Source organism: Polypterus senegalus, chromosome 9 (assembly GCF_016835505.1).
Source record: "Polypterus senegalus isolate Bchr_013 chromosome 9, ASM1683550v1, whole genome shotgun sequence".
NCBI classification, from domain to species: Eukaryota; Metazoa; Chordata; class Cladistia; order Polypteriformes; family Polypteridae; genus Polypterus; species Polypterus senegalus.
Genome location: NC_053162.1, coordinates 181211785 through 181235734, shown reverse-complemented (window position 1 = coordinate 181235734; position 23950 = coordinate 181211785). Strand labels below are relative to the sequence as shown.

At 40.5% G+C, this 23950-nt stretch overlaps 1 protein-coding gene across 3 annotated transcripts in view; it reads right to left on the bottom strand.

Moving 5' to 3' along the window:
• LOC120536085 (multivesicular body subunit 12B-like) overlaps positions 1–23950 on the bottom strand; it is a 270910-nt gene that overhangs the window by 185436 nt on the left and 61524 nt on the right. For all 3 annotated transcript variants that reach the window (XM_039764453.1, XM_039764455.1, XM_039764454.1), the window contains one exon: positions 6886–7008. In XM_039764453.1, coding sequence (XP_039620387.1) covers positions 6886–7008 — 123 coding nt within the window. The remainder of the gene's footprint in view (positions 1–6885; positions 7009–23950) is intronic.

Below are 23950 nucleotides of genomic sequence, written 5' to 3'. Positions count from 1 at the left end.
GGGAATTTCAGCTAGTAAAAAATAAATACGCAACAAGGACTCAGAAACACAACTTACTCCAGAAACCCTCTAAACTGGCCAAGAGAGAGAGAGAGAGAGAGAGAGCTGGGCCATTACTGAGACATTCAAAAATATATAAAGAGAGCTAATACGATGGCACTGGTCCACTCCATTGTAATTGACAATATAAACGACTCTGAAAAGTTTCTAGAGCATCAAGCTGCCTACTCTTTGGTACCGTGCACTGTGGTCAAGCTATCCGGGTCTCAAGTTCTGGCAGACGTTTGTTTCCATACTGCAGCAGATTCAAGCAGCTAGAAGATGAGCTCAGATCATAAGCAGTAGAAGGAAACGAGAATGACGACTGCAGAAAGAATCAGATGGACTATTCACAATATGGATCAAAAGTCAATGGAGTTATTTAAGGACTGCATGACAGTGCATCTGTAAAAGATAAAGTAGGTAAAGGTTACTAATATGCTGGAAAAAAAAAGAAAGATGGAGACACAAATGTTCAACAGCGGAGAGATCCACCTGATGAAGACTGCACATCCAAAACTCTAACCTTCTTTACTATGTCTATTTTTTTTGCCGGATTGTTAGTAACTTTTCCTTCGGTACAGATTAATGGAGGTGCATTATACAATACTTCTCAAACCAAATCAAGTGTACAGTATGGTAACCCGATGACCGGCTCCGTCCTCTCTTAGTTAGCTGACCATTACCACAGACAGGCCAACGAAGCTCAAACAAAGAGGCGAATGTTCTAATCACAACAAAGCCCTATAATACCTTCTTCTGTGAACACACACACATTTACATTTAATTTCTGACACAAACAACAAAAATGCTCACTAGAATTTGCAGTAATCACATAATTACACTTTATTCTGAAGGACAAGGTAAAGCATTAATATGAATTCATCTGTTGTGCTCACATATTAAATTAGGCATTATTAATGTTCAATTATCCATTGCTGACATTCGCTTAACAAGCACTTAATGAATTAGTGCTAAAAAAGATCAATACCAAAATTGATTTAACTAATGAATGGTCATCAGACCTGTTGAATATGCATGAATGACAAGACACAATTGTTAATAATGGTTAATTGATGTCCTACCTTAAGGCTTAAAAACATATTAGAATTTATCTTTATTTGTTCCAAGACATTTCAATAAATAGAAAAGGCCCTAAATGTGAGTTTATCAAAATATACAGGATTCATTTGCTACAACATCCTATTTTTTGAAATTTGAGAACAGGCTTCACATTTTTCCTTGGCCGCCCCAAAGCTGTGGACCTGTTTGGTTTGCTTTGGCAAAGACTGAACGGCATTCTAAATCCCAGCGGTGACTAACTGTTCATTGAAATTCTGAGAGCAAACTACTCAAAGACAAGCAAAGGCTGCACGGCCCAAACTCTTGAATCTGAATTGGATACTCTAGGACTGTTTGTGTGTGTGTGTGTGTTTTGTTTTCTTAGCTTGTTTTGTACACAGTAACATCCGTAGTCAGCTCCGACTTGAGGGGATTTTACTCCCGAGAGATCATCTTTCTTCTGTTACTTTGGGTTTGCATGCACTTCTCACTGTAAATACTTGCTAAAGCTACTTTCGTCGAGGAGTCTGTGATATGAATACAAAGCTGGATCACTAGAAGCAAGATCTAGGGCACAGGGAATCCAGCTTTGATGGCAGATTAGCAAAAGGCTTGGAGGAAAGACTACAGCAGGCATTTCAACACACAAGAGGTTTCAGAAAGGCTGACAGTTGCAATAAAAATCCTCAAAGTTACTCTCTGGCAATTTATACATTTTTTTCCACTTGGGGGTAGGAAAGTAAAAGCACTGGTTTAATTTTTTTCATGAAAATTATTGCAGGGTTTTTGAGCCTTGGATAAAGCAACGTTGAATAATTTTAGAATCTGATTCAACATTCTTGTTAATTTCCTTCTCTGCAGTCCCACTTATAAGTATATAACTGCGTGTGTAACTGTATATGTGGAATTGGGAGGAGAACGCTAACATTGTCAAAACATACAGTAGTTGTTAAATAAAGAAACATGTCACGGTGCTTGCTAAATGCTAACATTTTTCAATATTTAAAATGAGAATTGCTCTCACTGCCAATATTACCCAGAAATCCATCCATCGTCTTGCTTTAATTTTTTTTCCTGCATCATTCATTTTGCAGTTTTAGTTATGCAGGTTGCTAATCATATCTCGAAACTAATCACACACAGGTTCATATAAAACAATACAGTAATCCCTCCTCGATCGCGGGAGTTGTGTACCAGAACCCCCCGCGACAGATGAAAATCCGCGAAGTAGAAACCATATGTTTGTATGGTTATTTTTATATATTTTAAGCCCTTATAAACTCTCCCACACTGTTAACATTATTAGAGCCCTTTAGACATGAAATAACACATTTTAGTCAAAAGTTTAAACTGTGCTCCATGACAAGACAGAGATGACAGTCCTTTCTCACAATTAAAAGAATGCAAACATATCTTCCTCTTCAAAGAATGCGTGTCAGGAGCAGAGAATGTCAGCGAGAGAGAGAAAAGCAAACAATCAAAAAATCAATACGTGCTTTTGGGCTTTTAAGTATACCGAAGCACCGCGATAAAGCGGCATTTTTTAGAGGAGCGTCCGTATCCTCTAGGCCAGCTGTGCGCAACCTGCGGCGTACGGCCGCATGCGGCCGTGGGCAAGGACTTTGGCGGCCGTGGACGTGTATATAAAAGTGTACGTAATGGCGGCCGTGCAGGTGTAGGGTCTCTGGACTCCAGTGACGGCTCTGATTGACAGCAAAGAAGTAAAGCCTGACCAAATTCCTACCGTCCGTTTTCGGGCACTTTAGACGGCTGTTGCAGGAATTCGCTAACCGTTTTCAAGATTTCGAAAAGATTTCAGCAACAATAAGACTCGTTGCTTCTCCTCATCTGGTGGAGACAGAGAGTGCACCGTTACATCTACAAATGGAGCTAGTAGAGTTGAAGAACAATGAGCAGCTTGTGAAAAAGTTTACGGAAGAAAGCGACCTGCTGGATACGTGGAAATCAGCAGTAGAATACCCACAACTACGAGAACTGGCCAGGAACATTCTCGTTCTTTTCGGAAGCACTTATTTGTGCGAAGCAGCGTTTTCCAGAGTGAAATATCTGAAAAACAGGTACCGGTTTTTTGTCCTATATGACGTTTCGTAGACATTTTTTTTACATATGTAGACCAGTAAATTGAATATTGTCAGATATATCATACTCTGTTTTAATGTGTAATCTGTAAATTTTTACATAAATCATAAAACATTATTAAGTTTACTTGGACTTACTGGCGGCCGTTATTAAAGTAAAAAGTCTGTAGTGCGGCCGTCAATAGCGGAAAGGTTGCGCATGCCTGCTCTAGGCAAACAGCCCATCTGCTCACTGCCCCTTTGTCAGGCGCAGAGAATGTCACAGAGAGTGAGAGAGACAGAGAAAAGCAAACAATCAAGCACCACGCGGGAAGCATATCTTATATCATTGAGGAGTTTTATTTAATATGTAATACATGCTCTGATTGGGTAGCTTCTAAGCCATCCGCCAATAGAGTCCCTTGTATGAAATCAACTGGGCAAACAAACTGAGGAAGCGTGAACCATAAATTAAAAGACCCATTGTCCGCAGAAATCCGCAAACCAGCAAAAAATCTGTGATATATATTTAGATATGCTTACATTTAAAATCCGCGATGGAGTGAAGCCGTGAAAGTCAAAGCGTGATATAGCGAGGGATCACTGTAATCCAAACTGCAGTAGAAAAAGCTGTCAAGTTGTTTCTGCATGCTCCGCTCATGTGTTTACCAGGGTGGTATGGTAGGTGGCTCAGTGGATAGTGTTGCTGCTGCAGCCTCTCACGTCCAAAGTCTTTTATTCAAATGGGTGCTCCAGCACTACCTGTGCAGAAGTTCACATTTCTTTCTGTCTCCTGTATGGTTTTCTCTTAGGACTACTCCTACGCTCTTCAAATGTCCCAAAGACATAGGCATTAGCTTGACTGACACCTCTAAACTGGCACCATGAGGGTGAGACCACTCGGTAACCTGCACACAATTTTGTCAGATTAGGCTCAGGCTTGCTGGGACCGTGTACTGTACAAGCAGGTTGGAAACTAGACAGTGTTAAATTAATCTGGGCAGTGGACCAGCAGAGGACGCTATCATCAAAACAGGAGGTCATTTAAGACCCTGTAAAGTCATAATATAAGCCCTACTGCAGGGTTTGAGGTTCCCCCAGAATGATAAAGTGCGATGTGTTGTGGCCTTACCAGAATACTGAATGGGGGACAACCAATTTGGCTGTCTCCAGTGTACAGAGGACAACGTGCAGGTATTTCTGGTGCTGCTAGGAGGAGTGCTACCCATACGCCACCAGAGATGAATGATTTCAGCTGGCACACTGGAAGTGCTTATGACAGGGTACTCAGGACTTGGTGTGGACAAAATATAAAAAAAGTCTTGCTTCCTTTACTCTGAGAGCTTAAAGTCGGGAGGCACGGGCTTAGCTCATCAGAGGGAGGAAGGACAACTAAAGTAATGAAAGGTGAGCAGGGGAAATGTTTACCAGAATAGCCAGGGGGTACCACTGTTAGGTTAGACCAAGAGTGCCCAAAGTGGTCGATATCGACCCCCTGGGGTCGATTTGAACTTTCTAGGGGACGATAGTTTCAATAAAAACATTTTGGGGTCAACGACAGCAAAAATAGACCCCCCTTACTACTGTTATTTGTTTGTTACTTCAAAATATCTAGGATTCCAATAGGTACCTAATTAAGAAGTAAAATAATTAAAAATAAAACAGTTTTTTGATAAAAATACATTACATACCAAACTTGCAAATGAAAAGGTAAAATGCGTCATTAAAAGAGTCACATGTAAGAATGTATGAAAATACACGTAGCACAAACATGTCTGTGCAGCGTCTTATCGAACATGAAAAAACAAGTGCAGACATGAAAAACCGTTGCGTGTCCGCACTTGCTCGCAGTGGGACGAGACGATGGATATTCGATATTAGCAGAATCTATCAGTCTTGTACGGTCATGCTCTCATAAAACACTATAAATTGGTTTGTTTGATGTGACATGTACTTATTTGTGATTTGAACTTTGAATATAATTATTTATTGAGGAGCAGTACTACGAAAAAGAAAATCAGAAGACACAGTTTATTCAAGTTTGTACAAAAATCTTCTGTTTCAAGTAAGTACAAACTTTATTGGGTTTTTTTTTTTTAATCACAGGGGCTGTTGAAATTGTTTGTTAATAAATGTTTTTATTTCTTCAGATAATAATATGACTGAACCAAAAAAGAAATGCAGACAGTACAGCTTGGACTATTTGTTCTTATTTAGAATTTACATATTTATTTCATAAATGTCAAAAATGTAAAAAAAAAAACAAAAAAAAAAACCTCTGCTCGTATTTTTTTGCTTTAATTTTTGTTAGTGCAGCTTTCGATATTAAATGTTGCACAAGATAATGCCATATATTCTGCAGTCCTTTTATCTTTTTCAATCATTAATTACAAGCGATTAAAATAAAAAATTTGATATCTAGTGAAATATTTAATATCAAGTACTGTACAAATATAATAATAAGTTAATTTGAGTAAGTAAAGTAAATGACTCGGGGGCCGACAGTTTTAAAAGTTTTTGGTAAAGGGGTCTGCGGCTGAAAAAAGTTTGGGAACTCTTGGGTTAGACCCTGGGGGCAGAGCTGCTTACTGTTTTTGTTGTATTTTACTGTTCCCCTATATTACGTTTTGAGGTTTTGTTATTAAATCCCTTTATTTTGTTTTGTCATTTTGGACTCCTGGATTGGTGTTTGCGGTTATGAGATGCAACCTACAGGCCACAACAGACAGAACAACAGTGGTCATTGTCAGCACTTTAAGACTTACTGAAAAAAGTCTCCCATCGACTTTCTCGTATACTCAGATACGAGGATGGATATTTGAGGAGTAAACCACAAGACAAGGATTCTAATTTGTATATTATGTACATTAAAGAACCATCAACAACAAATCAAATCAAATTAATGATGCATATTGAACAATTATTATAAAAGTTGAATAAATCGGACTCTGCAGCTGCATGGAAAAAAAAAGGTACCACTTCCAGTTAGCGGAAATACCTCAAAAGTTGATAGAAATGTACGTTTCGTACCAAATACTTAAAATTTGGTTGACCCAAGTGAATGCGTCCTCAAGTTATCATGTGTATACACAAACACACAGACAGACATAATTCCAAAAATGGTATTTTCGGACTCAGTGAGGTCTAAAATGTCAAGACTCATCAAAATCTCAAAATTAAATGTTTGGACGATTACAATACTTTCCCTATACTTCGGACGCAAAAAAGTAAAAAGAAGCAATCACTTCAGAGTGACAGTCTTAAGAGTGAATTTAAAAGTTAGCATTTCTTAATAGAGGTGTCTATGAGTCTGTCTGTGTGCCCATCAAATTGCTATGTCTCAGCTATCCAACAGATGGCGCATCACAAACATCAGCAGCACTTTTTACAATATGCAGCTTTCAAGGCTACTCAGGCCCCTACTTCAGACGAGATGAAACGACGTCTTGCCTGAAGAAGGGGCCCGAGTTGCCTTGAACCCTTGCATATTGTAATCTTTTTAGTTAGCCAATAAAAGGTGTCAATTTGCTTGACTTCCCACTACATCTGTAATGGTTAACAAGACAACCTAGTACTATGTGCAAAAACAAAAAAAAAAATTATCCATTTAAAATGAAATCTACAACACAATTTTATGTGCAAGGGGTCTGAGTACTTTCTGAAACCTGTGTTACATGAAGGGCCTGCATCATAAGGTCCTACTTACAACTTCGTAGCCTGCTGGAGCTCTATTGCGGGATGCCACCACGCCAACACCAGTGATCGGGTCCATCGGTAGTTCGGGCAAGGACTCAGAAAGGTCCCGAACCTCAGGCATCACGGATGGACTCTGTAATACAAAGGGCAAAAAAAAGGGAGCTTATTGAACAATATATGCAAGAACAAAAGTATACAGTGATAAACATTACAACAGAAAACAAAATGACAAGAACCATATTAGAAACAAATAGCTTAACCAGAATAGAAACAATCTAGAAAATCATTAAATCTAATAAGCACTAAGGCATTAAGATGAGCGAGCCTTTCTTTCAACATTCACAATGAATGCCTACAACAATGCAGAAGACTTAATGTTTAATTTAGATTGAGAAGTGGAATCCGCAAACTGAAAAATTTCACAGACATATTTTAAACATATAGTAAAGAAAAATCAAAACTCACAGACACTATTTAACTAAACAATAAGGCTATACAGACACACACACACATACATATTATATATATATATATATACACACACACACATACATATTATATATATATAGACACACACACACATATTATATATATATAGACACACACACACACACATACATATTATATATATTTATATAGACACACACACACACATACATATAAATAGACATTTATATTTTACTTTAACCATTCACCATTCACTTTGTCATTTTCAGAACTGCTACTATCAATGGAGCCTGAAATGCAGAGGAACGTCAATCATCTTTTTATTGGGATTATGAGATTTGCACACAGCAGTTTCAAGATTTTTTTGAATCAGCCAAACAAATAATCGAAAACGAGAATATGCCTATAATTGAACTCCTCTAATTGTTCAACTCTTAGACCCTACTGGTATTCCTAAAGTTCAATTCAGGGTTCAAAAATAGCCAAAATGAAACAACTTTCTGAAGAAATGTGTCAGCCTAGGTTTTTGTTTGCAAAATGAAGACTGACCCATGTGACAGACTGCCAAGAAACTGAAGACTTCATACAAAGGTGTCTATTATCGTCTTGATAAAAGAGGGCGAACTGTGCTTAACCAGAACAGAAGAAGAAGAGGAAAGCCCAAAAGTGGGCAACTGCATAACAGAACAACATCAGAGTGTGTAGTGTGAGAAACAAATGCCATACTGGTCGGTCCCTCAGCTCTCTTCTTGTTCAAATACACATCAACAAGCAGTGCCACCTGCAACCTCCCTTAGCTGAACTTTAGGAATGTCAGTACCATGTAACACAAGTGAACAGACTTCAGTGCTATTGCAGTTAGAAAGGTTTCTCTAATAACCAATTTGCTCTTATATAGGGTGGTCCAGATCTAATTATGCAATTTTCATTACGTTATAATTAATTTAGTTTATTTCATAGAAAATCACCTGAAAAATCCTGGACCATCGAGAAGTGTGCGAACTGTCAACATGAAGAATTGTCTTCGCGTCGAACTGGAATCATCCACGCATAAATCAAATTCATCCAAACGATCTGGATCTGCATAAATAGATCTGGACCACCCTGTATATGACTAATTAAGGATAAAGCTAAATGAGTTGACCATTAGGACACTGAAGGAATGGCTGTTGAAAATGGGGCTTTGCAGCCCATATGTCAATAATAAATCAGTCATTTCAAGAAGCAATGGCCATTACTCACACTAGGAACGCCTTGACTATAACTTAAAATCAATGTAAGTCTATGAGGGGGAGTCAAGCTAAAGCTACAAAATGGGATTTATATGAAAATGGAACGGACCTTCACAAAACTGATCATGTCATTCTTTTCTCAATGTCGTCTCCATCCTTCTCAATGCACTTGTACCACCTGCCTGGCAGTGCCTGGATTCCAGCAGAATAAAAGGTTTTTATGTGGTGTAATGAGACAGACATCTCACATTGGGTAAAGATTTTAAAAGAAAGCAGTGAATCAAAATACAAAATAAAATACAAGTGAAACTGCACCAGACCTCTCAGCTTGAAATAAAAACATGCAATAAAACGTACCATCGACTGTACACATACCACAGTAGACTTAAGTGTGAACAAAAGTATTCTCGCCAATAACAAATCAAGCGTGATTAAAGTGCACTCATTTAAAATAAATAAATGAATGAATAAAAACCAGGATCAATAACATGATATATCAATGATCGGTATCAGCCCTACAAAGTCACCTGATTGGAGCAGCAGCCCTATCCACTTCTATAATCATTCACACTAAGAACAAGCAAGTAACATCACAGAACTCCAGTTTTTAACTCTTTACATTCACTTCTGGTGAAGTTTAGGGTTGATTTAAAAACTGCGCTTCTGACACATCAAACTCTTCACATGACCTACGCCCAATTTACTAATGACAGTGTATCAAAGCACGCATATCAGAAGTGATTATTCAAATCTCAAGAAGCTGGCTTGCTCAAGATTCCAAGGATTACTAAAACCACAATGGGACGGTTGAGCTTTTATCTACAGGCCCCCAAAGCTGTAGAACATTCTGTCTGACTAGAGCTGCTGATTAATTGTTCAAATTTCAACTTCTATTTTGGGTATTGTGTTTACCTGCTTTTTTGACACCCATCGCACATCCAACATACCTGGAATTGCCCTTCCAAAGATTACTTCCATTTCCCCTACACACAAGGATATTATTTTGGGAGTTTTTTCTTATCTTCTTAAGGAGTCAAAGCTGGGGAGATGTCAAAAAACAGGGCCTGTTAAAGCCCATTGCAGCACTTCTTGTGTGATTTTGGGCTTTACAAGTAATTAATTGTTTTTGTTCATTTGCACAGAAATACCATCCATCCATCCTCTTCCGCTTATCCGAGATTGAGTCACGGGGGCAGCAACTTGAGCAGAGATGCCCAGACTTCCCTGTTCTCGGCCACTTCTTCTAGCTCTTCCGGGGAAATTCCGAGGCATTCCTAGGCCAGCCGGGAGACATAGTCCCTCCAGCGTGTCCTAGGTCTTCCCCAGGACCTCCTCCCGGTTGGACGTGCCCAGAACACCTCACCAGGGAGACGTCCAGGAGGCATCCTGATCAGATGCCCGAGCCACCTCATCTGACTCCTCTCGATGCGGAGGAGCAGCAGCTCTACTCTAAAGCCCCTCCCGGATGACTGAGCTTCTCACCTTATCTTTAAGGGAAAGCCCAGAAATACCAGTGTGACAATAATTATGAACAATCACTAACCCCTCCTCTACTTGGTTCCTCTTCTCAGTACCCGTCCTGTGCTACTTAATGTACTGCTATATTGCAAAACTGCTACTCCAGCTTTACCGGAAAGCCTTTATGTAACATTTTGGTCTTTTCAGTTATATTGCCTTTTGTCTTGCTGCTCTAAGGAGGATGAGTTCATTCTACTGTAGTCTGCAGTCTCATGGTTGCTGTCAACTTAGGATGAAGTACCAGACATCTCCTTGTAACCTAATACAGGAGGATCTAATGTCCAATATATGGACCTGTTTGGAATTGATTAACATGTTATCAGCTATATGCTAAATATTATATAGTAAGACACTAAGGTCTCGGTGTCCAGTCCTTCAGAGCCATCTGATTGGTCAGTTTGGCTTTGGTGACATGACGGAAGAGGAAGTGTGAGATGCACGTGGAGGAGTAAAGGGCACACAAGTCACCTTGAAAGACAGGAGGTATAAAAGCGGACCAGTGGTGAGAAAGGCGCCTCGAAAATAATGAGAAAGTCTGAGGAGCAGGCTCAATGGAAACGTGTTCAAGAGAGACAGCGGCGGTGAAGAAACATACACAGACATGCAAATACAGAGGAAAGGAGCTGAACGCACACGTAGGGCAAGAGACAGCAAATAATTTTAAATTCTTCTGTTACCCGTCTTGGACAAGTACCATGGCTTGTACTCTATAAAGCCTTTCTCTAACAAACGACTGTCAGCGTTCCCATGGCTGCAATGCAGTGAAGCCTGAAGTATTCCAGAGATATCTTTGTTAAAATAAATGAATTATGCTAATGTATTGCTGAAGAACCTTTTAACGTACCATATATACTCGAGGATAAGTTCTCCCGCGGATTTGATTTTACAGCATAATTTCTGGTATTTTATAATGTCGGTCGTATAAGTCGAATGCGGGAAGCTCACGCTATTGGTCCAAGAGATTATGACATGCTAACGCCCGCCCACCTGAGAGAGTCACCTCGGAGCACACGGCCTTTTTTTTCTATGTGGGTGTGACAATGCGCTGTATCAGCGTGTGCTCCTAACCTCTCTCTCACTCTCTTTATTGTGCATACGCGACCACACGGTAATACCTGAACTAATCCGAAGTGACGTTTGCACCGATTTGTGTTTTTTGTATCTCACACCCTGTGAGGGATGGCCGGCAGTTTATCCCGGCCAGCACCCCCAGGCCGCTAGATGGAGTCCTCTCTGCAACAAGGAGGTGACTCGAATTTCCACAGGGCATCATGGACAATGGAGTTCAACTTCACAGCCCTGCTGGATACCGTGGAGGCCGCCAGGGGACGCTGCAGGGAGGGACGAATGTTTCTATTATAGCCCGGAAGTACTCCCTAGTCACAGGGATGGAAGAAATGAAGTACTTCCGGGCTGAAGAAAAGAAAAAGATTTCATTTGACCCGGAAGTGCTATGGAATCATGGACTGAAGGACAGAAGCACTTCCAGGTCACAAACTATATATAGGACTGTGGGAAACCTAGCAGACTGAGCCGGAGTTGGGAGAGAGTGTGACAGAGCTGCTGGGTGGAGAGGAGGACTTATTGTATTGATTTATTGCTGAGCTTTATATGATTATTGAGTTATTGTGGAGGTGCTTTGTGCACATTATTGAAAAAATTACATTTATTTCTTATATTTTACCTGGTGTCTGAACCTGTTGTCTGCGGGTTTGGAGGAGCGACAGCGCCCCCTACTGTCACAGTACACCTTTATCATAAGAGCATCCCTTATTTATGATGGAGTGTTCGATCAGAAGAAAATATGAAGCTGGCATTAAATTAAATGTCGTTGAAGTAGTAAAAGAAATCGGTAACTGCGCTGCTACAGCAAAATTCGATGTATCTAAAAAAAAAAACTGGTCTGAGATCGGAGGAGGCAAGAAGATGTAGAAAAATAAATAAATAAAAAATGTAAGTGTCGTATTTTTGAACGGGGGTATAAGTTAGGGTCTGATTTTATGATCGATTTTTTGGGTTTCAAGACCCGACTTATATGCGAGTATATATGGTAAGTTGAAGAAGGATCAAGTTCATGGGATGACACCATTGAGATAGGGAATCTTGGAATCCAAGGATGTAATAATATAATCTTGTTAATTAGACCGTCTTGCACACACTTATATCGTTTTTTTTTTTTTCACCAGAAGTATGACTTTCGTCATCCATCTTTGAACATGGAACCCCCTTAGGTGTTCTTTCCCCAGGCGTGCTACGTTTATTTTGCTCTCCTCCACTGTCAAGTGCCCGTATCCCAATAAGGATTCACATTAACTATACTATTGTGTCTGTCGATTAATTAAACAAGTTGCTCAGTTTACTCTGAGCTCAACATAATTTGCATGTTCACATACGGAAAACAGAGCTGGCATGTTATGTAAGCGTGGAGGCCATACCAGGTGAAAAGTGCCATTTATTTTAAACTGAAAATAAACTGAAAACTCAGGCAGGCGACAACACCAACACAATTATCAACAAAGATTTAAAAGGCTACATGGGAAGAAAAGAAACATTCTTCTATCCAGCCAAAGTTGCCCTGGTAGCCATTGTGACTTTAGTGACCTGATGATAAAAGGGAAAAAAAGCATTGTGACGGAGCACCTGTTTCCGCCAGTCTGATGATGACGTGTGTGTGAGGGTGGGTCGGTGGTAGGGGGAGATCTCAGACTAGATGTCTGCTAAAGGCATGTCTGATGGAAATAAGGCCTTCATCATGAACACTGAAACTGAAAACTGTAAAACAACTAGAAAGCTTAGTTAGTGTCTTTAAAGTATAATGAGAGGCCTTCAGCTATTAGGTACTTGCAATTTTTAAATAGGATAATATGGAATTCTGAAATTAAGTTTACAGCAGCCCTGGGACTCTGTGATCTGCACACGCTACTCAAAAAGATATGGAGATATTAGGCAAGTATGACCGACAAGCTGAATGACATCTTCTTGTCAAAATGGTCCTAATCTGCTCCTTCTTGTATCACGTCAGAGATAATGCAAGATTTAATGGTTAAACTAAACTCCAATTCACTGGGGGAAAAAAAGACAACCTCATTTGATGTATACTGGGGAACACTGTCAGATGTAGTGGTACACACGTCTGATGAAATATTCTTTGTTTATATACTAAAACAATCAAAGTGACAACGTAAAGTCTGGTGAGCTTCAAGTACCCGCTGCGACTACTCACAGAAATCATGGAGTCTGTTGCAGGCATAACAGATTAGTAAATGGATTCTATTATTTTAGGTGGTTGCTATAGAAAGTAGTGGAGGGAATTACCAGGGACTCCACAATAAAATGATGTTATGATCCCGGGCTCACGATACGAAGACAGCTCGATTTTTATGTATTGCAATTTAATTCTGTATTTTATTACTTGAAAAGTGGAGGAGAGAAATAAATCAAAACTGAGTGTCATTATGAACAATGCTGCACATCCTCTTTCTGACACACCAACACTGAGGACTTCCAGCCAACGGCTTACTCAGCAGAAGTGTGTCAAGAATTGAGACTGGGGGGTTCCTTTAATAACAAAAGGCATAACGCCACACTGTGACTGAGACTGTCAAGTCAGAAGTTTTCTTTTTAAATTGTCTTTCTTTTACGTTATTCTAGTGTGTGTTCAGACCATAGTGTTGTGTATGCGTGTGTATATTATATCTCTTTATTATAAAAAAAAATCTTTTCTTATAATAAAGAGACTAGACGTGATCTTGTCGGAAAACAATTTGACGTCCCACAAGAGACACTTTAACATCACGCGACGTCTTAAAACAGCAGAACACGCAGCTCGCCAGCAGCAGCAAGCCAGCAGATGATCCAACCACTTCTCCTTAGCGTGCGTTCAGCCAGCCTCCCTTCACAACACGAACAGCGTTACACATCCTGCGAGAAAGAGATTTAACCACGCCCAGGGCAGGAAATAAAGGGCAAGTATTGTTTTTACAAAAGTGAAAATAATGCGGGCGCAGTGGGTAGCACTGCTGCCTCGCAGTTAGGAGACCAGGGTTCACTTCCCAGGTCCTCCCTGCGTGGAGTTTGCATGTTCTCCCCGTGTCTTCATGGGTTTCCTCCCACAGTCCAAAGAGATGCAGGATAGGTGCACTGGCGATCCTAAATTGTCCTTAGTGTGTGCTTGGTGTGTGTGTGCCCTGTGATGGGCTGGCGCCCTACCCGAGATTTGTTTCCAGGATTGATCCCTGTGTTGGCTGGGATTGGCTCCAACAGATCCCCGTGACCCTGTAGTTTGGATATAGCGGGTTGGATAATGGATGAATGATCCTTTTTTAATGTTTTCACACTTTTTCCCCCAAAAATAATACTTATTATTAGGACCACTGTTCTGAGGATGTAATGTATCATGGGAGTAATTTATTATCAACCCTGTATCACTATATACTACATGTGAATTAAGTGTATTGACTCATACTTAGTAACTAATAACTAATATTTGGAGAATGAATCGAACAGCAAAAATGTTCTGATGGCCGTATTTAACACACTGACCCTCAATGCAAACAGCTCAGATGTCAAGGGGCAGCTTGTCTCACCCACTGGTGAGTGAAACAGCACACACATGAAGAATGATAATGTGAATCTGTTACTAGCTGAAGTAGACATCTTGCCTGAAGAAGGGCATATTGTAATCTTTTGAATTAGCCAATAAAAAGGGTCATTTTGCTGGATTTCTCGCTAACTGAAGTAGAAAAACTCTAGCGTCCTGCTCAGTCATTACTGCTGCAACCCTCAGCAAGAAAAGTGGATTACAAAAAGAGATAAGTAGATATCACTCTATTTAGTCTAGGCAGGCTTAAGACATTTAATACCTGCTCTCTCTCGTCGATGACACACTTACTTATACTGTGCCATTTTCCCAGTTCTATAAGATTCATGAATATTATCTAGATGACAATGCATAAACTATGAGAGGTTCCTATAACCCCCATAAGTACAATTGTATTGGTATATTCTTGTCATTTCGAACAGCTTTAAGTAAACATTATTCTTCAGTTAGTGACCAGCTGTGCCATGTGTAAGGTGTAGACGGCATAATGTTATAACTCTTTCAGGGCTGATGTTGACTTTTGTCAAAAGGAGGAGTTGACGATGGTAATTGACTGTAAACTGTGACAAAACCAACTGTTATGTTTTAGTTGGACTCTCGTTGCTAGAAGGAAAGTTTGATTCATTGGCTTGATCGAGATTTCCTGCGCTCGCATGAGTAGCACGGCACAAACAATGGCAAAAATGGCACTGACATCTGGTGAAAGATCAAAGCGAATGTGTCAAGCAAAACACTCAGTGGATGATGTTTTTGCCTGTTATCTCTGATCTGGACTATGACTTGTCAGACTCAGATTTTGATACAAGTGATTGAAAACGAATGCGAGGTTCCAGCTTCAGCTGATTGGTCCCCAGCTAATCGTTGTACTGACAATGTTGGCCAGGGAGGACCGCCACTTAACAATTATAAGAGGGAGAAAGCAGATTGCAACGCACTGCGACTGTGTCCCAGCCATGCAAAGACAGCCACCAGCCTGGCCGCAAGCCTGCCGCATATTCTTGGCAAACTGGCAGCCAGAGCACACAGCAACAGACGTTTTATGTTGATTTCTGTGTGAAACCATTGCTTTTCATAAACTGTTTTTTTTTTTTGGAAAAAATATTTAGCCCTCAAAAGTTAAACCATGCCTGCGGGCCTTTTGAGTGTGTGAAACAGCTCTAAGAAAACAGTGCTTATTTAAATAGTGTACAGGAGAAGAAACTAAGAACCTTTATTATGTACAGAAAGAAGAAGTTAAGAACTTTTAAGTACAGAAACAGCTAAACAGTTTCTCAAGAAAAGCTACGTTTAGAGAAGATACATTTTTCCTTTTTTTTTTTGCCTTTGATTCTACATGTGTAGAAATTTTTTTCTTTTATTCTTGTGTGGTTATTTGCTTTTAACTTTCCCTAAATATTTAAAAAAAAAACTTTTGGACTGAGAGATTTCTTTCGGCACGCGTTTTACCCGTGCTTGCTCTTGCCTTACACTTCACTGGCTGCACCCTCCATGGTGTTGAGGACAAAGACACATTTTTTTTTCTCTTGATATCCCCCTTTGCTCCACAGTTTGAACATAAAAATCAAACAATTCAGACACTGTGATTAAAGTGCACACTGCAGACTTTCATTTAAGGGGATCTGAAGAACACTTTTTCAGCACGGTCCCCCTGTTTCAAGGCACTATAGTGGTTGGACATAGCAGTAGCAGGCCCGTTAAAGCCGCCATATTTAGGACTTTGTCACATATCCCTCACGTGCAAAGGCTTCTTGAAGTCTGTGATTCACAGACATCATCAGGTGCGGAGGATCTTCACTGGTGGACAGATTGACATCATTTACAGTGGTGTGAAAAACTATTTGCCCCTTCCTGATTTCTTATTCTTTTGCATGTTTGTCACACAAAATGTTTCTGATCATCAAACACATTTAACCATTAGTCAAATATAACACAAGTAAACACAAAATGCAGTTTTTAAATGATGGTTTTTATTATTTAGAGAGAAAAAAAATCCAAACCTACATGGCCCTGTGTGAAAAAGTAATTGCCCCCTAAACCTAATAACTGGTTGGCCCACCCTTAGCAGCAATAACTGCAATCAAGCGTTTGCGATAACTTGCAATGAGTCTTTTACAGCGCTCTGGAGGAATTTTGGCCCACTCATCTTTGCAGAATTGTTGTCATTCAGCTTTATTTGAGGGTTTTCTAGCATGAACCGCCTTTTTAAGGTCATGCCATAGCATCTCAATTGGATACAGGTCAGGACTTTGACTAGGCCACTCCAAAGTCTTCATTTTGTTTTTCTTCAGCCATTCAGAGGTGGATTTGCTGGTGTGTTTTGGGTCATTGTCCTGTTGCAGCACCCAAGATCGCTTCAGCTTGAGTTGACGAACAGATGGCCGGACATTCTCCTTCAGGATTTTTGGTAGACAGTAGAATTCATGGTTCCATCTATCACAGCAAGCCTTCCAGGTGCTGAAGCAGCAAAACAACCCCAGACCATCACACTACCACCACCATATTTTACTGTTGGTGTGATGTTCTTTTCTGAAATGCTGTGTTCCTTTTACGCCAGATGTAACGGGACATTTGCCTTCCAAAAAAGTTCAACTTTTGTCTCATCAGTCCACAAGGTATTTTCCCAAAAGTCTTGGCAATCATTGAGATGTTTCTTAGCAAAATTGAGACGAGCCCTAATGTTCTTTTTGCTTAACAGTGGTTTGCGTCTTGGAAATCTGCCATGTAGGCCGTTTTTGCCCAGTCTCTTTCTTATGGTGGAGTCGTGAACACTGACCTTAATTGAGGCAAGTGAGGCCTGCAGTTCTTTAGACGTTGTCCTGGGGTCTTTTGTGACCTCTCGGATGAGTCGTCTCTGTGCTCTTGGGGTAATTTTGGTCGGCCGGCCACTCCTGGGAAGGTTCACCACTGTTCCATGTTTTTGCCATTTGTGGATAATGGCTCTCACTGTGGTTCGCTGGAGTTCCAAAGCTTTAGAAATGGCTTTATAACCTTTACCAGACTCATAGATCTCAATTACTTCTGTTCTCATTTGTTCCTGAATTTCTTTGGATCTTGGCATGATGTCTAGCTTTTGAGGTGCTTTTGGTCTACTTCTCTGTGTCAGGCAGCTCCTATTGAAGGGATTTCTTGATTGAAACAGGTGTGGCAGTAATCAGGCCTGGGGGGGCTACGGAAATTGAACTCAGGTGTGATACACCACAGTTAGGTTATTTTTGAACAAGGGGCAATTACTTTTTCACACAGGGCCATGTAGGTTTGGATTTTTTCTCCTAAATAATAAAACCATCATTTAAAAACTGCATTTTGTGTTTACTTGTGTTATATTTGACTAATGGTTAAATGTGTTTGATGATCAGAAACATTTTGTGTGACAAACATGCAAAAGAATAAGAAATCAGGAAGGGGGCAAATAGTTTTTCACACCACTGTATGTTAGGTAGAATGCACAATGGGGGCTGGCTGGGTGGTCTCCTGCCCTCTGGATTTTTTTTTTCCTGTCCTCCTCATCATCGGACCTTACTCTACTCTTTGTTACCATTGCATAATCTTTTTTTATATTTTTCTTTTTTCATCTTGTAAAGCACAGCTTTTGTATGAAAATCGTGTGATAGAAATAAATGTTGTTGTGATGCTCTGCCAAGCCTCTGGTGCGGCCATCTTCAGCTCCTGCTTGTTCTGGGGGGCTTGTCCCCTTAAGTTTTCACTTCAGCACATAGAAAGTCTGTTCAATTGGATTGAAATTAGGTGACTGACTTGGCCGTTCAAGAATTTTCCATTTTTTTTTTAGCTTTTAGAAATACCCGTGTGGCGTCAGCAGTCGGTCAGGCTCATTATCTTGTTGTATGATGAAGTGCTGGTTAATAAGTTTGGAGGCCTTTAATAGAACGAGGAGATCAGATGTTTCAACAAATCTCAGAATTCATTGTGCCACTGCCATCAGCAGTTTCATCATCAATGAAAACAAGTGTACCAGGACCTGTGCCCGCCATACACGCCCAAGCCACAACACCCCCAGCACCGCCACGTCTAACAGATGAGGGGGTCTGCTTCAAATCTCGGGCAGTTCCTTTTGGTCTCCACACTTTGCTCTTGCCATCACTCTGATGCAGCTTCATCTTTGTCTTGTCCGTCCACAGGACCTTTTCCCAGAATTCTGCAGGCTCTCTGAAGTCCTTTTTCACAAACTGTAATCTGCCATCCTGCTTTTGTGGTTTGTATCTTGCAGTGTGGCCTCCTCTGTGTTTTTGCTCATGAAGTCTTCAGCTGATAGTCGTCTCGGACGCAGACACACATCTGCCCCCTGAAGACCGTTTCTGATCTGCTTTATCTTTACTATGGTGGGGATGCTTCTGTCTTTAGCAGTGGAGGTCGTCTTTGGTCTACCAGCCCCTCTGTGATTACTGAGCCCACCAGTGTGTTCTTTCTTCTTCATGATATTCCAGATAGTTGATTTTGGTCATCCTAAGGTGTCACTGATGTCCCCAATGGTTTTATTAATTTTTTTTTCAGCCTCATGATGGCTTCTTTGACTTTCATTGGCACAGCTCCTGTCCTCATGTTGAACAATGGCAGCTACAGACTCTAAAGGGTAGAAGCAGGCCGAGGTGTCTTATGAAGCCCACCTGAGGAATCACAAAACACCTGTCATGCCAATTGTCCCAAACATTGTGCAGCCCTGTAATGGGGGACGGGACCATGTAGAAAAAGTGTGGTGTGACCAAAATGTTTGCAAATCCCCTTAAATGAGAGTCTGCAATGTGCACTTTAATCACATCTGAACTGTTTGATTTGTAGTGTTACACTTTGGAGCAGACGGGGGGAAATCGAGGAAAATCTGTCCTTGTCCCAAACATCACGGAGGGCGCTGTATATCTATGCTTACTCCGAGTGCACTCAGCAGTGCCACCCCAAAATGCTTTGCACGCCAATAAATATGCTGGCGCTCACGCTTTTCATAGAAGGCTGAAAAGGAACCCAACACACCAGTTTCCTCGCTACATTCACAACAGACCTCTCGGTGGGCAAACACTGAAGGTGCCACTTGGTTCAGCCACCACAAACTTTACTGGTGTCCATTCACAACCTAATGAAACGAATCCAGCCTAACTAACTGCTCAAAAGCAGAACAGTCAAATTGACTTGGTTTTTAATCCATTTAGATTCTGTAAGGCTAAGCACAATTATTTTTAGTGCTAATTATGGACTTGAAATCTTACGTTCCCCTTGGGTTTATAACACAAAGCAGAAAGGGCCTTCATGTAACTTTATTAATTTCCTATTGTTACAAATCTATAACGGCAACTGTGATTTCGGCTAAAGAGGCTGAACGCTTTTATTTTAGAGTATAAGGTTTCAAAGAAAAATGGTAAAATATTCCCAACGCCTTCACAAAAGAAAGCAAAAGTAAATTAAAACTACTAAGGAACGTCTTCCTGAAGACTCTCGTCAGCAAAGATTTTTCAGTCAATGATGATGAAAATCAAGACTTACTGTAAGTATTAAACATACTTAGCTCAAAACAAATTTACATTTTCTAAATTACACATTAATAATTAAGCTGTAGAATTCTCTGGTTTAGAAAAGATACAGAAGAAGATAATCCGCTGTGGCGACCCCTAACGGGAGCAGCCAAAAGAAGAAGAACAACAACTTAACATGAAACGGCTAACAGGATGAGTTCCAGTTTATTTACTGCACTCGGAAACTTCTGCTCCAAACCTGTGGTCTTGCAATGGAGGAAGCAGGAAACACAAGGCCAGAAGGAAGTGGGGTGCGCGTTACAAGGGCAGCAGTGCTCACTGCGGTTCAGCTGCTGCTTCTGAATGTACAGGCGAAGAAAATGGACATTTCCTTAAGAGCCCAGGAACACGAAAACAGAGCTCAGCATCGACAGACTCTTCTCTCCGTCTAGACTGTGCATGTTGTATTTCTTGAACCAAATTTGAATGTTCTTCTTATGTTGAACAAGGTTACACCTTGCATGATGAAGGGGCCTTAGCTGCCTTTGTAATCCATTTAGTTAGCCAATCAAAGGTGTCATTTCACCCTACTCTCTCCTGGATCAATGTATGGCTAACACGGTGCAACACTCTACTGCTATGTTGAAGAAAGAAACAACCCAGCTTTAAAATGTTACATTTTGCTCAAGTTTTAAGGAATTCATGAGCTAAAAACTCCCAACTATGATGCAAATCTTCAAATGTGTAAAAACGGCCCTCTTTCACTGTAATGCATCAGTGTTGGCATAGCTGCTGACCCAGGCAGGGGCACTTGTTTCACAAATTCTGTGGAAAATTTACAAACGTTAAACCAGAGGTCCTAATGCAGCTTCAGTGACTGTAAGGAAAAACCCACCAGCCAAAACATGCTTGAACTACGGTCTTCAAAAATAACAGATTACCTTCACAGAACATAACAGGCCCCTTTTGTTTGCTGCTCTCCACCAGAAAAATAAAAGAGCCAAAAAATCCAATTTATTTACTTGGCTCTGAGGCTAAGGATCTGCGCTGGTATCCCGAATGTTGCCGGTTCGAATCCCCGTCACTACCAAGAGATCCTACTCTGTTGGGCCCTTGAGCAAGGCCCTTAGCCTTCAATTGCTCCAGGGGCGTTGTACAATGGCTGACCCACGTCCCGCGAGGTGAGACTTTGTGTCAAGAGGTTTAACCACGCCCAGGGCCGGAAACAAAAGACAAAGAGTAGATGACAAAATTGAACATCGTAAAGAATTCAAAAATGTTGGCGCGGTAACAAATGCAGAGCAGGTTAGAGATAATGAAAGTACGAAAATTTGAAAGTCTCAAAAAAAGGATAGTAAAGTTCACATTAGCGCAAACAAACGGAAATCATTATTCAGTGAAATAACGGAACAGCGAACAGAGATCAAAGATATTGTTCAGATTTAAACTTTAAGTGGGAGGCTTGTAGATCGTCTAATTCATGTTGCCATCAGGGAAAAGTAGTGTTTCTTCCCAATGAAGCGCCGTATCCGCGAGAATTAAAAGATTTGTTGTTTGGTGAAAGTGAAATCCTGTGAGAGAAAACTTCCAAGCTCCATGAGACGAGACTTTAAGCAAAGAGATTTGGAAAAGTCCTGCCCACATCTAAAACATTTACAACCATGCCCGCGGTTCAATCATTTCTCATTTGTGTGAAAGCTACTGTCAGATGCAGTTCGTGTAGAGAGAAAGAAACGATATTCACTCGCGGGCAGTTATACGTTGCGTTGTCACGATGAAATTCCAAACATGGAATCAAAATTCAGTGCGATATTGACGAAAAGGTGAAAGCGAAAAAGAGATTGAATATATGGACATAGGTGATATGAATGTTGTTTGGCTTTAAACTTTAAGTTGGAGACATGTAGATGGTCTAATTCGTGTTGCCATCAGGGAAAAGTAGAGTTTCTACTCAATGAGGAGGCGAATCCGCGAGAATTAAAAGATTTGTTGTTTGGTGAAAATGAAATCCACATACGTAAGCACCAGAGACATGAAGTGGTTGGCACGTAGCGCACGCCGAGGGTGTTGGCAAGCAAAGCGAACAGGGGGCCCGAGTCCCCTAGTATATGATATAAATAAAATGTACGTTAATGCACTCAGAACTCCAAAGGATAAAAACCACCCCATAATTTTCCCCTTCATGATTAGTGGGTGTGTGTAGCCAGTGGGGGCAAAGCAACTAGGAACCCCTTGAACTGTCTGTCATTTTCTGGTATCGTTTTGGTACCAGTACAGAGGTGCAAAAGCTGGTATCAGAACCAAAGTCAACATTTTATTATCGATCCAACACTGCTGCCAATGGCACCAAGGACAAAGCTGTGGGAGACTCCCACTCTGTACAATTTTTTTTTTGTATGTATTTTGAGAATCAGGTTTAAAGTTGGCTTTAAAAACAGTTTAAACATATAGCCACAAGCCATTCACTGTGACACACGATGCTCGACCAAGTCGTGTGCATTCCAAAATATTTACTGCTGCCATTATACAAACGTCAGATATTTAAGAACACGCCTTTCATATACAATATAAACTCCTACTGGCAGCCGTTGATGTTGGGGAGCAGTCAAAAATGAAAGGCGTGTGCTCGTTGTTTGCTCATTCAAACATGTGATGTGCCCAGCAGATGACTTTCTCCAGTATGTGAAATGAATTTAGCAAAATATACACTGCATGATAGATAGATAGATAGATAGATAGATAGATAGATAGATAGATAGATAGATAGATAGATAGATAGATAGATAGATAGATATGAAAGGCACTATATAATACATATAGATAGATAGATAGATAGATAGATAGATAGATAGATAGATAGATAGATAGATAGATAGATAGATAGATAGATAGATAGATAGATAGATAGATATGAAAGGCACTATATAATAGACAGACAGATAGATAGATACTTTTTTAATCCCAAGGGGAAATTCACATAATCCAGTATCAGATACAGCATCACTGAATTTGTTCACATTTTCGTCTGTTTTAAAGGCAAATTTAAAAAAAAAAAAAACCAAATGAATACGCAACGAAAATATAAAATGATAATACTACTACATTAATAATAATTCATTATATTTATACAGTACTTTATTTGCTAGTCAAATTGCTTTACATAGAGGGGAACCACTTCAACAAACCACCAATGTGCAGCACCCACCTGGATGATGCGACGTCAGCCATTATTGCAGCCGTCCCCTCAGCAGCCACTAGCTATCAGGTGGTGAGGGGTGACAGCGATAGTTAGGGGATGATTAGGTGGCAATTTAGCCAGGACATGGGCATACACACCCTACTCTTCACAAAAGATGCCCAAGGATCTTTAATGACCACAGAGAGTCAAGTCCTCGGTTTTAAGTCTCATCCGAAGAACGGCTCCGTATTTGTGTCCCTGTCACTGCTCCGGAGTTATTGGGCTCCACATACAGACCCCCCCAGGTAATTGCCCCCTGATGGCCTCACCAACACCTCTTCCAGCAGCAGCCCAAGCCTTTCCTAGATGGTCTCCCATCCAAGTACTGGTCGGGCCCAAACTTGCATTAACTTCATTCAGGTGGATGACGTCTTCTGAAGTGCAGGTGGAATGGCTACTTGATTTTGATTTATATTAGTTAGGAATCACTGTACCTTTAACTACACTCATTTTGTATTAATTCCTTTACTCACAGGTTTACTTCATTTAAGATTTTAAATATTAGAGGAGGAGAGTAAGAAACCCGCACCTTTTGGCGCATAGCTGGCATAGTGCTGGGCTAGCAACCCCAACAAATAAAC